The sequence below is a fragment of the Tyto alba genome, unplaced genomic scaffold (genome assembly GCF_018691265.1).
Source record: "Tyto alba isolate M040663 unplaced genomic scaffold, T.alba_DEE_v4.0 Super-Scaffold_44, whole genome shotgun sequence".
NCBI lineage: Eukaryota > Metazoa > Chordata > Aves > Strigiformes > Tytonidae > Tyto > Tyto alba.
The window spans coordinates 1,639,315-1,655,716 of record NW_024881320.1 but is presented as its reverse complement, the minus strand read 5'-3'; the positions used below and the strand labels follow the sequence as shown (position 1 = coordinate 1,655,716).

At 37.4% G+C, this 16,402-nt stretch overlaps 1 protein-coding gene across 1 annotated transcript in view; it reads left to right on the top strand.

The window, feature by feature from the left end:
- Positions 1–16,402, top strand: part of KIAA1671 (KIAA1671 ortholog) — an 87,350-nt gene that overhangs the window by 18,755 nt on the left and 52,193 nt on the right. The window contains exons 2-6 of the mRNA XM_032995006.2: positions 4,069–4,204; positions 4,756–6,418; positions 7,633–7,726; positions 9,461–12,676; positions 13,263–13,385. Coding sequence (XP_032850897.2) covers positions 4,809–6,418; positions 7,633–7,726; positions 9,461–12,676; positions 13,263–13,385 — 5,043 coding nt within the window. The 5' untranslated portion in view covers positions 4,069–4,204; positions 4,756–4,808. The remainder of the gene's footprint in view (positions 1–4,068; positions 4,205–4,755; positions 6,419–7,632; positions 7,727–9,460; positions 12,677–13,262; positions 13,386–16,402) is intronic.

Below are 16,402 nucleotides of genomic sequence, written 5' to 3'. Positions count from 1 at the left end.
TCACTCTAGTACTGAGATGGCAGCACAAAATCAAAAGGATTGTTGAAAATATTTCTGTTCTTTGGTGCATGTCTAGATCTCAGTGAAGCACTAACAAGTGATGATAGTTACGCAATTGTACTGGCAATAGCAATTAGAGATTTACAAGTGCTTGTAAATGCTGCTATTTATAGGATGGGCACTTTATTTAACAAAATGCTAATCTTTCTCTGCAGTGGTAGAAAATGTCAGAGTGGAGTATTTCATCCTTGTGATGGGACTGAAAGGACAGCACTTTGTCCTTTTTTTTTTTTAAAAAAGGCAAGCTAGAGGCTTCAAATAGGCTTGCACATGGGGAATGGAGTAAGAATATTCTATATTTCACAGTGCTTTGGAATATTAATATTAAAGATCTGTGGGGTTTTGCAGGTCATAAGATACCAGTCTTGTGAGATTTGGAATATGTATTTTTAGTTCTCGACCTGTTAATTTTGATTATTGAGAAGCAGAGCAAGTGCCTGGTTCTGTTGAACTTCTCACTGTGAATCTGGGAAAAGGTAATTTAAATGCATTTTTACTACCTGTTCTTCCCTTATGAATAAATTTGTCCACGAATATTTTTTAAAATTAGAGCTAGTATGACAGTATTTTTGTTAATCTTTCTCTTTCAGAGACCCTGTATGCCCTCTGAAATACAGCTGATGGATCCCATTTCAGTGAATGATGGTCTAATAATGTGTTAGGCTTAAATCCAAGATTAGAAAAAGCCTTTTTTTTTTTTTTCTGAATTAGTTGCACGATCTATTTAGTTACAAAAGTTTCAGAAAAGGTTTTTATTTTTTGTTTTTCCTCTTTGTCTTACTTTGATTATGCTATCTTGACAGTATTCACACACATGGTTAAATTATTCTTCACCCATACAGTAAGTGATTGGATTAAATAAGAATTAACAGAACAGATCCTATCAGCAATTCTTCAAATGTTGTAGGGAGTGGCAGGAGGAGGATTGCTCAGGATAAGTGACATGAATTGTTGTAGACTGCCAACATATGGTCATTGAGGAGAGGAAGAAAAAAAAAGTTTCAGTCTTTAAAAAAAAAAGTTTTTTCTTAAGACAGTGGGGAAGCCTTCTGTAGAAGGAATGGAAGAAATCTTGTTCTGGGTCTGTGCAGTGTATATGGTCATTGTATTTGTTTTCAGTAGCTCCCGTGGCTTGCTATACCTGTGCAAACCTGCAGCACAGATGAATATGTAGTTGCTGGCAAGGCTGTGTTTTCAGAAGCTGCTAATGTATGTAGTTACACAAATCTCTTCCTGTATTTACGCTCTAAGGGAGTAATTTTTTTTTTTTCCTCTGGTAGGAGATTTGCTGGTAAAGTTGTGTCTAAAGAAGGAAAACCTCGTGTGTGTTTGGTAGTTTTCAACTGGAGTACTCTTAGTATAAACAGACACGGATAGTCACTGTTGAAGCCGTGCTTTCTGGTTGTTTTCAAGTTTATAAACTGGATTTTTGTGTTTGGGGTGGAGTTTTTTTATTGTTTGGTTGGGTTTCTTATTCCCTTTTTTTTGATAGCAGAGAGATTTTCTCTGTGGAATTTTTCTGCTTTCCATCCTTACAAAAAACAGATGGACTTGTTTATCTGCTGTGTGGTTCAGGGACAGATTATAGATTATTTTGCTCTGTGTCATTTAAAACATTCTTATTTATGAGCAAGGAAGTTCACAATAATCACGTGATTCAGGGTGGAAAAATTATCTGCAGGCTGCTGCTCCTGTTGTCCTAATAGGCTTAAAGGAATTACCTCTGATGTAAATAATAGTTCTGTGTGCTGCTGGTGGGTAAGGCAGGGCAGGCAATCACTAAATATAAAGGGTGTGTTTTGGGTAAAGTCCTTCCCATATGATTTTTGCAAAAATAACACTCTGCAGTGAATAATCCATTTTGATTTCAAATGAGCAACATTAATAATCTTTGCAAAGATAGATTGTTTAATTAAAATCCAAACAACACCTCAGGACACTAAGACTTTAAGACTCGGTTTGAGCCTGAAGTGGTGTTTGCGTGTGCATCTCTGTAACACCCTGTAGTGGTTCGGAAAAATCACAGTTACAGTTGTTCTGAAGCTGAGGAAGAAGAGCAGCAGGGGAAAGAGCCAGGCCTTCTTGTGCCATTCTTTTCATTAAAAGCAGGAAGAATTTTAAAAGGTATTTTTTCAGTGATATTTATAATTCCATTTGTGCACGCAGAATGCACCTAAGAACAGCTGAGGGGAGTGTGACCGAAGTTTAGGGAACACAAAGAAAAATAGTGTCCAGAAAAGGTGACAACGTGGCTTGGGTGACTTTGCTAGATCATGTAGAAAATAATGGGATCCTGTGAAGTTGAAGTGTAGTGTAATAAAACTAAGGAACAGATATCATCCGAATGGGTAAATGGTGGTTTAGGAATGCTGGTTGGAGAAATGAGTTGTGTGCTGTTAGCAAGGATTATGTCCTGCATTGTATACTCACTGCCTTGCGTTCCATTGAGGATCAGGTTTTATTCCATTTAAGAAGCTCTGTGCCCCCTTCTTCTTTTCCAAAGAAAAAGAAGTACAGAATGATATGAGCAAACTTATTCTCATGTACTGTAAGACAGATGCTGTTTTTACAGCTTAATTTTTTGCTTTGTGGTATTTCCTGTTAGCTTCGCCCTTATTTCAGCAAGTGTTACTATTTTACTTTTAGAGCATAACTGCTCTTCACAAAACCTTTGCATCCTTGGAATGTGAGAGCATTTTAATCGGATTTTGGTGGTGTTTCTTAGAATAAGGAGTGGGAGAGGGAGGAAGGTTTCATTAAGATCTGTGAGATTGTGGAAGGGACAGATTGATTCTGATAAGCTGATTGGGTTAGTGACTGTTCTGGAAAGGAGAGGTCGTGGACTCAAAGGGGACTAGCATAGCCTGTAAGCAGTTGAGACAGAATTTCAAGTCTATTGAAAGATGAAAGGGAGTGGGCAAGGTGAACAGAGTTCATCACCCAGCTGAGAGAGGAAGGCATAAATGCAAGGGACAAAAATAAATCCCGGCAAGTTATGGTGCCAGTGTGGTGTTAGTCTATTCAAGGGGAGCTGAAATAACAATTTTTCTAGACTGCAGGCTCAGGAAGGCAATTTTTTTTTTTTCTTTTTAATATTCACATGCCAGGGCCTCCATATTCCACAGAATCTCCGGATAGGCATATTTGTAGGGTAAATACACACCAAACTAGATCAGGCAAAAGGAGCTTGAATGCTGCCTAAAAGTAGATAAAAGGGTGGCAACACAAAATTGAACCCCTGAGTGAAAGACTGTGAAATACAGTATGAATTTTTGTAAAAATTAGGAGTATGAAAGGTTGTAAAGGGGAAAAAAAAAAAAAGGCATCTAACCTTACATGCCACCTGTACCTGCTACAAAGTTTAAATATACTTTTTATTAGGAAAAATTCATGTTACTTCTTGTTGATGAAATTCTAATTACTGCTGGTTTTCCCTCATCTCTGCAACAAGAATATAATTAAAGCCAAAGCTAACCTTCTGCCTTTGGCGAGATTTTGGAAAAACTGCTTTGTCATGGTAAAAAAAGTTATATTTTGATTGGAAATCAGCTGTTTGAAGGTCGGCTTCTCAGGTAGTGCTTCACATGCTGTTGTCACAGAAAGGAGATTTACAATAAAGTAAATTACAGTAATTGAGATTACAGTATTACAGAGCTCTGTGTTTAACCAGTGATTGACAGCACTTGAATTTGCAAAAGGTACTCATTGAAATGTGGTTTTAACTGTGTTCAAATTTGGTCTGTCTATTGTGCAGACCAAGTTATTTACCCTTCACCTTTCAGTTACACTTTTCAGGCTTTAGGTGGTAATTTCTTGTTGATTTTTTAGTAACTGTTAGAAAAATAAACATTCTTTTGCTTTATACAGTTAAATCAGGTGGCTTTACACTTCAGAATGGGAGCCAGCTTTTCTTCCTTAAAATGCTCAGGATTTTTGTCTCGTGGTATTACCTGTGTAGATCTGGGTATGTGCCATGCTTGAATCTGAACGCTCTTTGTTTGTTTGCAGGAGAGGTCTGATCAGTGTTGCTGAAGTGATCGTTTTCCACTGTTCTTAATGTCATCTTGGCAACCAAGATCTTGTTTTCACTATGAGAAGTGAATTGGGCTGTATGGATTGGTTGCAGCAGAAAATGCAGATTATGGTAAGTGGTAGCAAAGCTTTTGGAGATTTGTAGACTATGCATATGGTTCCACTGTTTAATTGTAAGCCTTAGCTAAGAGATAACAAATAACACTTTCAGTCACACCAATCTTGATATTTTTGTTAGTTTGAAAGTACGTACTCAATGCATCTTGCCAGCTATTTATATTGTAAAGATGAGTTGATGTTTGTATGTCAACATTGAGATGTCTGCTTCAAAACAGAAAGAAACTTATTTATTTTTAAGTATCTCAACTCTTGAAACTTACACGACTAATGGGAACTCAGTGCTGTGCAGATGCTCTTGTAGGTTTTTTGATGTATTCTTTGGCTGTTAGGCCTAATCAATGAATAATGGTGTCTCTTGCTGTGTTTTTTAGAGGAGGAGGAACAGTATGTCTTTCATTATGTGATACACTCTGTAAACAGCATATCTGAAAGGCACCTTAATCTGAGTTTAGCTACCTTATGAATTTAAATTAGAATGATGTTATTTGATGTTCATGCTGACTATATCAATACTTGCATTCTCTTTTCTTTATTTTTTTTTAGATTCTTTTTTCTTGTTGGATTTTTTCAATTTTGTTGAATGTGTAATTACAACTATGGCAACAAGAGTAGAAATAAATTCTACTTTGGCGTCTCTGACGACAGTACCTGACTTAAATGAAATCAGAAATGAGGATAAATCACAGCGTGTGTATGTAAGTGTGCTTTCAGATGCAAGTAACAAAACAAAGGAGGCTTCAGCATCACTAACACTTGAAGAGAAGAACAGATTTGGAAGTACTTTGAGATCTGCAACAATGCCGTCACTAGGATCAAGGCCAAGACTCTTCCCAAAGCCTTTTTCTAAAGAGAAAACTTCAGATACTTTTGCAAATGTAAAACCACCTATTCCAGCTTTCAGATCAAGTAGTCTTATTAGAAAGGCCACTGAAGAAACATCATCTGTTAAGGTATTAAGTGGAAATGTTCCTCCATTAGTAGATCAGAAGGTAATTGAAAATGAAAATAAGGCTGGCAGTGAAGTAGTCACAAACATGACTTTCTACACTGGTCCCAGTGCAAACACTGTCATTCTTTTTGAGGCAGCAGGCACAGAGCAGTCAAAGGTAAGCCTGGCCCAAGAAACAAGGGCTGCCGATGACCGCCGAGTGTTTAGCACCATGCAAACAAAAGAGTTGCAGTGCAGTGCGAAGCTGGAGAAACCATCTCAGCCATCTGAGACAGTCGGGAATCCTGAAGGGCCTCTTCGTAGGCAGATATCTCTTTCTTCCAGTCTTAGACCAGTCTCTTGGAACTCCCTCAAAACTGGTGAAAAAAAAGATACTTATGATGTTGATCTAGGGGAGAAAAACAATGATGATGGTGCAAATAATATCAACAGTAAATCTGATTTCTCTATTGATGTGCAGCAAAGGCCAAAACATAGACCGGTATCTGCTATTTTTCTGGAATCATTACGAGATCAAAAGCATCGCACTGTGGAAGCTTCTGAGGAAGGATCTCCTACAGAGAAATCCTGGGTTAGAAAACCAAGGCCTTTGTCCATGGACCTGACAGCTAAGTTTGAACATAAAGACCTTTCTTCTTGCAAGAAGACTTGTTCATCTCGCGAAAGCAAGGAGAATGTGTCGGTAATTTCTTTTACTGATGTGGGCTGTCACGATCAGTCGGAAGTGGGGCCAAAAACTGAAGAAGCTGAATTTAATAAAGGCAGTTCTTCTAAAACAAATCTGAAGTGCAGTAGTCAGGACATTGGCATCCTAAATAATGGAAAATACCTATGGGAAACAAAACTGAAATCTAAAAGTGAACAAATGGAGACAAAACCAGAAATAATGCCTAAGTTGCACAGTGCTGAAAGAAGCCATGAAACCACTAGTGAAAGCAGAACTAATAAGGGGGGGAAAAGACCAGATCAAAAGGAAACATCTATGTTTATAGGCTGTGAAAGCCCCGCAGCTTCCTTGGAAAAAGAGAGTAATTTTGTAAGAGGTAGTGTTAAAAAACACATTAGTTTGTTTATGTCAGAAAATCCCCGTACCTTAGTGGATACAGAGCTTCTCCCATCAACTGCTGAGAAGGAAAACAGATGTGTGAACATCCAGCAGAGAATCAGAGAACTGACAACAGAAAATACTGATGTTAAGCCGGGAAATCCACGCAGGTCACTTCAATCACGGCCACTTTCTGCAGACTTAACAAAGATGTAGGTTGCAGAGAAATTCTATTTAATCCTCTTAACTCTATCTCGTTCAGTAAAACTTCCTCTCTTAGTACAGTAAAGTGATGATTTTGGTTCCACTAAATGTAATTATTCTGTATACTGTTGTTCTTAAGCCCCTTTCCCACCTTTTCCTACCCCCTTCCATCCCCCCCCCCAAAAAAAAAAAAAAAAAAAAAAAAGAAATATACCCTGACAACAGCTGAAGGAGAAAAAAAAAAAGGCAAGAAAAAAAAAAAAAAAGCGAAGCTGTTAATATTGTGGCCTTTGCATGTTACTGTAACTGTATATCTATTATTAAAATTTCATGCATTTTGAAATCTTAAGGTGAGCATTGTAGACTGTAAGCTTATATATTGGTGAGAAAGCAAAAGAAAGATTACCATGTCTCTGACAGCGGTATAGAGTATCAGGTTTTCAGCCAGACAGGAATCTTACTTTGCTGTCATACTAAAGCCTAAAGTTCTATGATCTTTATTCTGTCTAAGCTGTGGCAATGAGCAATGTTGTTAGAGTAATACAAGATCTCCTAATTTTTACATACCAAAAAAAAAAATCTTGTCCAGTAAAAAGAGATGTAGTCCAAGATAAAAATGTAATCTCTCAGTACAAAATTGGGTAATTGATTATTCAAAAACATAAAATTTGTGACATGGATGAGATAGCCCTTTGTGTACTTTGCAATACTATGAGGCCATACTGCAGGGCCTGGTACTAGTCTGGATAATTCATGTTCTGTATGTGATGACAAAGGGATAAGGAAAGAAGAATAATATTTTTTGGTAGTGTAAAGGAAGTGTGCTTTGCATAATGATTGCAGCACATGTTTGGCTAACAGGACCTGCTTTGTGAACAGGGGAATAGGAGAATTTTTCAGCAAACCTTGGTCTTTTAACATTGTGATCAAAATAAGGAAAAGAAATCTGAGGCATGAGAGTATTAATATCTCTTTCACTGCCTCATTATGTATCTCTAAATCTTATAGTAAATAATAAGCTGCATAACTAACCATTTTTTGGGAAACAATTCTTTGGTCTAGATACAATTAAACTACTAAATACAGTTACTTAGTGTGAAATAGTGATGTTTCTCCTTTAAGAGATATAATTTATTGTATGATTTCTACCAGTCTGCTTTGGTAGGAAGCATACCTGCTAACTAACTGGCCTAAAAGAAGTAACAGAAGTCTTTTGTCTTAGGTTTTCAAGTCCAACATCAAGCAGTGAAGCAAAGCCTGAGAAACTTGCTGAAACTAGAAATGACTCTGTCAATGAAATGCAAGAAAATCAAAAAGTAAGGAAATGGCATCAGCTGATGTGGTCTCCAGCTGGGTTTGTGTGTAGAAGGCAGAGAGCACTGTCCTGTGTCTCGTGTGTCTTTATCAATCAATGACTTCAACATGGGTATTGAGAGCGTTAAGGACGACATAATCCTAGCAGGTTTTCTCGTGTGAGTCTGTCTTGAGGACATCCCGTTAAAGTACGGGAGTATGATGGCTGTTGAGTTTTTAGAAGTTAAATATGCATGCTGTTAAATGCATGCAGTGGTGTAGAGTGAAAAGTATTTTATATACTATTTTAAGTGGACATTTAATGCATGTAAATCCAACTCCTTGTTAAATATGTGCTGTATGGTTTATGTCAATTTCCTAAGTAACATTTAGCTTGGAAGTTTTGTCAGTAAAATATACAGAAAGTTCTGATTTGCTGTAAAAGCTGTTAGGCTGTTTTTGTTTCTAAGCAACACTTTGGTGTTGCAAAACATAACTTCTGTGCTAACACTTCTTGGCACTGGAGACTTAATGTAGTTTTAAGGGTATTTCTTGTGAGTTCTCTTGGCTGTGCTTTTTTCCTGTCTAGGTTTAAGATAGGAATACATGGTAAAGAAACTAGCAGGTAGATAAAAAGTTTCTTTAGCTTAGTATAATTTTAAAGAAAATATTTTTTTTTTAAAAAAGGAAATCTTTCATTAATGGAAGTGCTGTTTTCAGAATCTGACAATAAAGTAGGATAAAGAAATTCATTTGAATTCCTAGAAGAATATAGATCAGACTTAAAAATCTTTATAAATAAATGTATTTAGTGTTAATTTTCTGACATTCTCCAGCTTTTTTTTTTTTTTAAAGAGACTCTTAAGTCAATTCCAAGTTTTAAATTTTAAAACTTGAGAAAAAGATTGAACTCTGGGAAGACTGGGGAGTACTCTGAATCTGTTTTTTTGCATGCTGTGCTTTTTGCAATGAATTTTATTAAAAATAACAGTTTTCAGGATGGTAGCTGTATTGCCTAGAAGTAGGTAATAGTAAAGAATTGACAATAAATATTAATACCCATTTACTCTCTTTACTTCAGCTCAGCCTTAACATTTTTAGCTGAGCAGCTCCAGCTGTGATATTTACTCAGATCTTTATGTTCCTTGCAGTTACTGACCATGTAACTATTTAGATAGTGAACAGCTATATTCGCAAAGACAGTTTTGACAAAATAAAGTATATTTGGTGTCTTCCAGGAGTTTAGACTTCCTCTGAAGGTGTCCACATCCCTGTGGTGCTGTTCTATGCTTTGTTTTTGAACTTGAATTTCTATAGGGCTTGCAACATAATTGTCCTGTAAGTGTTTCTGTGATAGCTGGGGTTATGAACCTTCTACAGTTTTGTACTGTTTTTGCATGTGTTGCCTTCTCTGGAGTATGATGTGGGTATAAATTCACTGCAGATTAAATGTCCTGTGAAATCTGAGCTCAGGAACTCAGTCATGCATATCTCATGTATCAACACTTCATACATTTTTCCTTTTTTGTATTAAAATCAAGCTATGAGATAATTCTGTTATAATCAAGGTTCAAGAGCCAGAGCTACACATTTGTTTAGAATACCTTGGTCTCAGTGGATTTTGTGTTCAGGGAACATGGATGCATTTAACTTTTGCAGGCTGTGTTGCACAGTTTAGGTACAAGTAAGCTTTAAACTTAACTTCAATACACATCTTTTAAATAAAGTATCTTAACTGTTGGATTTTCTTGTTCCAGAGTAAGGAGATCAAGCTTGCGCATGGCACAGATTTCACTGAAGCACATGCTACTGGGAACCCTTGGAAACCCCGGCAGATTTTAAAAATGACAAATAAACCTGATCAGATAGAGAGGAAAGGAAGCTTCCTTGGAGATAGTCAGCATTTTCCTCAGCAAAGTGAAAATTCTTCCTCATTCACAAGCAGCTTGGAAAAAAAATTAAAACCAACTACACTTATGGAAAAGACCTACATGAAAACTGTCCGAGCTACCATGTTTGACCATAATGTTCAGAGGCATAATGTTGCTGCTGATCATCCTGGGACTGGCTCTTCACTGAAAATGAATAATGAGCTTGAGGCAAAGTATGATGTGGTGAGTTCAGGGCACAACAGATGTTCGTGGATGGGAGAAGTAGAGGAAATCACTAGCATAAAGAAGGAGTATCACAAGCAGTCTGATTCATCAAAACCTATGGCAGATGTAGAAAAAAGCGGAAAACCAGCTTGTTCATGTGAAGACAAGAAAATGACTCTGGGAATTCTCTTAGAAAAATCTTTGGTTGAGAAAAGTGAAAAACCCATTCCTAAAAATGCAGAAGACTCTCTAATTTGCCAAAGAATAGAGCCAAGATATGAAATCTTTCAGACATGTGGTGAAAGAGCTCTTAGTGAAACCATTACAATAGCTCCTGAAAAAAAAGCCATGACACTTAGAACTCGAAAATCATCTGTGAAAGAGAATAAAAGCAATGAGGATGTTTTACACACTGCTCAGCTGGCTAGGGAAAATAGTAAAAGTCTTTACGTGAAAGAAGATAATGTTATTTCAGAAGCTAGAGATGTAAAAGTTTTTACAAGCAAGTCTGTGTTGAGAGAACCTAATGATTTTTTCTTCACTGGATGCACTTCACCTGAACAGAAAAAAGATTCTGATAAAACTGAAACTGATCCAGTATTAATAGCTGAGAAAATTACTTATTCTGCAAACAAAAGTAAATGTTTGGAAGTGAATGAAAAAGTCAACAAACTACATTCTGAAATGAAAAATGATAAGAATGAAGTGTCTTCTGTGGCTAAACCAGAGAGGTCTACTATGATGAAATGCTCTCCTGAGAAAAGGAGTGTGAGAGCAGGTGGGACAGACAACTATGAATTCAGAACCAACTCTGACCGTGAAGTTCTTTCAACAAGTGTAAATAAACATGGGGCCCAGTCTTCTTCAGTACTTTCAAGTGGACAATTTTGTAAATCTTCCAGTAGCCACCATCCTGATACAAAAGTAATAACAATTAATAAAGAGGAATCTAGGGCCTTCGGTTTAAGGAGAAGTCTAGACTCCAATTGCAAAGAACAAGACTTTAGCTTAGTTAGTACAGCTCATGAAAACAGCGAGAAAATCAGAGTAATAGATCCAGAAGAAAAAGTCAGGAGAACTAGAAGTAGCGTTTCTGACTTGAAGATTTCAGAAAGGTGGAGAAGGAGGACCTTGCCTCGGGATTCTAACCAGACAGAAGAAGTTGTCTGGCTCACTCCTGAAAACATCAAAAGGCTGAGTCGGACAGATTCATTGCAATTGGATGAAGGTTCAGTTAAAAAGAGAAGCAAAAAAACCAAAGAAGGGGTGGAAGGGAATGAGGCAAACCAGACTGTTCTTGACAGTCCTGATGATTACTTGAAAAGTCAGAGTTCTGCCTTTGAGCCAAAGGCAACTTACTTTGCAGTGACTTACCAGATTCCTGGTAACAAAAAAGAGAAAAGCTTTGTTGACACTCTTAGTACAAGTGAAACTAAGAAAATTTCTAGCTCAAGTGAGGGAGCAACAATTAATCTGGACCCTGTTTTTCATGGAAGGTCCAAGCCTTTACTGCAGCAACCAAATGAAAATTTGACAAGTACAAATTGTAGAAAAGACTCGCGGGAAGTGCACACTAACAAGGATTGGGTCAAAGAAGAAGACAAAGATGATATTTTTTCCAAAAACATTGCATTTGGTAGTTTTCATGTATCTAGGAAAGATAACCAACAGTATCATGAAAGAGGTCTGGATCACTCTACAGAGAAAATTATAGATGTTGATGATTTCATGTTAAAACAGGATCTGGAAAATAAAGCTCAAACTGATCTCAAAAGTAGCAGAAGAAAAGCCTCCTCTTACTATGAACCCAGATCCCCACTGCATTTTGCACAATTTCATAAAGACAGTGAACTACCACCCCAGAACAGGAGTGAAAATAATTATGATTTCTCTGGAAGGAGGGCTGAGGATGGTTACAGATCTCAAATTCTTGATATTGATGCACTTATGGCAGAATATAAAGAAGAATCAGTGAAGGCCGGTAATATTCAAGACAAGCTCTCTGAAGACCACAGTTCCTTTCGTAGGGAGAAATCAAAGAACAAAAGAAATGTGTCAGATAGGACAACTTCTTCCTATAGCTGGAAAGAGTGGAAGGGAACAGATCACTGTTCTGTTAATAACAAACAAGATGACTGTGCAGAAGAGTACCACAGGCCAGAGAAATTGATTCTAAATGAAAAGAGCAAAGAGAAACTGGAATCATGTAGCTCTGAATTTGATAAACAAAAGTCCAAAGACAGAAAGTTAAGCCCTCCTTACTGGGGAAACCCTAGCAGCTTTTTTTCAGATAAGTTTGTAAATTCACCTGTGGAGTTCACGAGGAAGAAAACTTTCATCATTGATGAAGATGAAGAAGTGAACTTAACTTCCAGGAATCAAAGCCCAAAATTTCTAATTGATAAGGTACAGCCTATAAATGCAGTTGGTACAGACCAAAGGTGGGAAGTTAATTTTGCTTCCAAGTTGTCCATGAAGGCAGATGATGGCCTCTTACAGAAGAAGTTGGTCACAAAAGAACAGTTCTTGGAGGTGTCTCCAGAAGGTGATTGGAACAAAAATGTAGCAAAGAGCTCTATAATGAGGAGCAAAGACAGCACAAATAGGGTGACGTGTGAGAACAACTCTTCCAGTGTGAAAATTAAAATGGATTGGAAGAACTATACATCTGGTTTAGGAAGTGCACCATCAGATTTAAGACGTTCCTATTCAGAAAAGAGCCACCAAGGAAAAGACAATCTACTGCTTATGCAAGAAGTAAGGGGAAGAAAGGATCTATCCCGATCCAGGCAAAGCTTCCCGTTGGAAGGTGTGGATAATGGGTGGAAACACCAGATGTCATCTCGGTCAGAGTCTTTCTTCCATGACGACAAAAAGGTACTACCGAATGGTATCTAAGTGTTTCCTGTAACTAAAATTGAAAGTGAGGAGAAGCTTTTATTATGTCTCTCTACCGCTTTTCAGTGTTAGCTGTGACGTTGAAGCAGATACATACTTTTCAATAGAGTTAATTTCATTTTGGATTGTATTTTCTTGAGGAATTTGTATTTTACTAGATGACTAGATTTTTGTTTCGAGCATATAAATATTGTTGTTTCCATGGAGAGCTTGAAAAAGCTTTAAAATGTGCATGTTATTTTATTAGTGCTATGAACTTAGGATGTTCAACTGTTAACTCAGCAATTTTATAATTATTAGAAAAGAAGTAGTTCTGGGTTTATTTTCTAAGCTGTCAACAGTGCAAATGATTTCCTTAACACAGTAACATGCTAATGCATTAATGCATAACTAGTTGGAAGTTGGTGGCTAGAATGTTTTTCCATTTTGTGTTTTCAGCTTTGAACTACCTCTGTTTTTGTTTTGTTTTGTTTGTTTGGTTTTTTTGCTTTCAGAAAGACATTTTATATACATATGTATGTGTACGCATGTATACGTAACAACATACATTACTTTATTTCAACAGGCTTCTAAGAAGGAGCGGACCAAGCAGAGTTCAGACAAAACAGATGGAACAGACTTTTCATTGGTTTCTACTCAGAGAAGCCGCCACAGCTTTTATAAGGACAGAAGAGCAGATAATGGGACGGTATGTTATTTTGGAGGAGGTTATTGGGTGGGGGCTGAGGGAGTGATAAGGGAGATGCACTTGGCTTACTCCACTCAGTTATTTTTGCAAATATCTGTGAAAGAAAGTGTGTGTCTTCCTAGCAGAAGGAGCAGACACACTCGCTGTGGAGTTTAACTGGCAGAGGACGCTTCTCCCTGGGATTCTACCATACTGGTCGATGCCAAATCTTCAAACACAAAGTATTAACCATGCAACTTGTTCATTTGTCTTTCTATGTGAAGAATTTTCATGCTGAACTCAAGATGGGTCTAGATCATTATGCTTTTTGTTTCTCAGCTTAGGTAATGAAAATTGGTTAGATTCCAGAAAATCTTTTCTGGAAAACTGTGCAGACAAAAAGAATCATGTCATAGCCTGAAAAACGATGGGTTTAATTTTCTTTCTGTAGGCAACATGCAGGGAACTATTTATGTGAAGAAACACAGTTGACATTCTGGTAGTCTGATTTGTCCCTAATATGCATACTTTTGGGGTAAATTCCCACTTAAAGTTGTTGGGTGATGTTCTCCTAAGTCACAGAAGGATGTCCTGACTTTAGCCCACTGATGTCCAGATGTTCTGAAATACAAAGCAAAGATGTGGATCTTCCAGAAGTTATATAAGTGAAATATCAACATTTTCTGTTTAAAAGAAAGGATCTGTAAACCACATCAGCAGCACTGAATGCTACAATTTTGAGACACACATTGCTGCTGCCACTGAAATCCTTCCTTACTGGAAGAACTTGTTTTGAACCACTGCAAGTGCTGTGGGTGTTTTGTTTGTTTGTTTGTCTGTGTGTTTAAACCTTGTGCATGGAAACAGATTTGATACACTGGAGTTATACTGTAGTCGCTTCAGAGTGCACTCTTCTACAACTTTACACATCCAGATTTTCATGAACTGCAAATATGTATGTCCCATATCTTTTCAAAGCTCTTCCACTTGTATGGGAAAGGGGTAACTGGAAGCTGTTACCATACTAACTGTGCCAAGGTCAAATGTCATCTGTCCTCAGTCTGCCAGCACACTCGTGTGGTGACTGAATGTATTGCCCTCTGCAGAGAGCCTGGTTTTGTAATCACTTATACTGCTATTTACAGCCCTTTAATAGAGAATATACAAAAAGATCAAAAAGGAAAGGAAGTGCATTATTTTTTCTCTTCTAGTAAATAAAAAAACCCCCACCCAAACCTATATGGATTTTGTAAAAAAGTTTCCTAATAGGAGTTTTGGAAACAGGCTTGTATGGTTCCCATTCTAGTCTTAAAACTTCATGGAAGGTATCCAAGGGCTGATATCCCTTTGTTGTTCCCATTCTTAGCATGGTCTTCAGGTTAAATGTTCATCTTGGGGGGAGTTTGGGTTATTTACAGAATTGGCAATTATCATTCAATCCCTAAAAGTTGTTACATGCTATTAGCTTACAGTGCAAATATGTAAAGATGTCGCTGACAAGGTAAACTATGTGGGAGAAAAGTGCTGTCAGGAATACTGCTGGGATAACCGAGCTATTAAAGTTCTGTACTTAGATAAATATGACTGTTGTTCTCCAGCTTGGTCATTAAGTGTGAGATAACTCAGAATAAACCTTTGACTTCATCAAATATAGCCTGAGACAGGAAAGGAAGGCTGTCAGCCCTGCTAAAAGAGAAAACTCGCGTGTCTAGGACCCACTGGAATTCATTAGGATCCGAGTGCTTTAGTCCTTTGTGTTGCTTTGAAAAGCCTAATCGTGGTGTATTTGTTGTTCTGCAGTGCCATGGTAGCAAAAAGGGCAGTCTGGCCTTGTGCATATAAATTGTGAGTGAGCAGGTGCAGAGAAGCAATTTTTACATGTGGTCGGGAAGAAACTCGCCATACTTCCATGTTTTCCAAAGCCCCAAACAGATATTGCAGAATATTATGTAAAACTGAACCATTTCTTCTGGCACCAAGGTTAATACCTTTGCTTTCATTCGGAGAAATTAGAGAGACTTTTGCTGTGCAGCCGCTGTTCTCATCGGGACGTTTCAATACTTCCCTCTGGTGGAGAGACGCGCTGTAGTTGGGTTTCAGGTCGAGGGATGCGAGAGGTGGAGAGAGATCTATAGGGAGAATCGCAGTTAAGTGACATACTTCCTCTGAATTTGAATGCAGTCTGTTTTGCTTAGCACACCTTTGAAAGAGGATTAGAAGGAGACAAAACTGCCACAATTTTGTTTGAACAGTTTCTAGTCTGTTGTGAAGTCACTTGCTTTTTGTTGTGGCACAGTGACAAATAATATGCTACAGTATGTATCACTGGTCACTCAAGATATTGTTATCTTTCTAATGAGACTGCAGTGCTCAAAGTAGCAAGTTGCTACTTTTATTGTAGAATAAAAGATTCACCTTCATTCACATTCTCTACTAAAGTAGCATAATGAGCTTGATATTTGACAAATCAACTTGAGTTAATATGCATTTGTTGAATTGTTTCCCATCTGCCTATGATGATAAACAACTACTTGAATGAAATTTTCCAGTACAGCTAGTGAATTCAGTTCGTGTGGATGAACACAGTTCTAAATGGAAGGAAGGTGCAATTGTATAATTTTACTTCTGGAGAAGTCATTTCTTTGTGATTAAGTTCTAGAGAATCTACTTCCAATGAGGTTATTTTCTGAAATGTTATGTAGGACTTCTTAGAAATCAAAACATTAGAGCATACAATTGATAATACTGGATTGGTGGTAGAAATTGCAAAGAATGTTACTCTTGTAATTTAACACTCATCTCGTCTGCATTTTTTAGCTATTTTGAGTTTGTATTGCTTAAAAACAGAATTAGGCTTTTATAAAGATTCCAGCATCATTGCTAGACCATCTTCATCTGTTTTTACTATGGGTGTTACTTTTCTCTCTGTCTTTTACAAAGAAAATCTTCAGTGCTCTAAGTATTACAAGGCTGGTAAAGCATCACAGCATTCAGAGAGGTAAAGTTGCTGGTGGAAAGGAAAGGTGTTCTGTACTGCC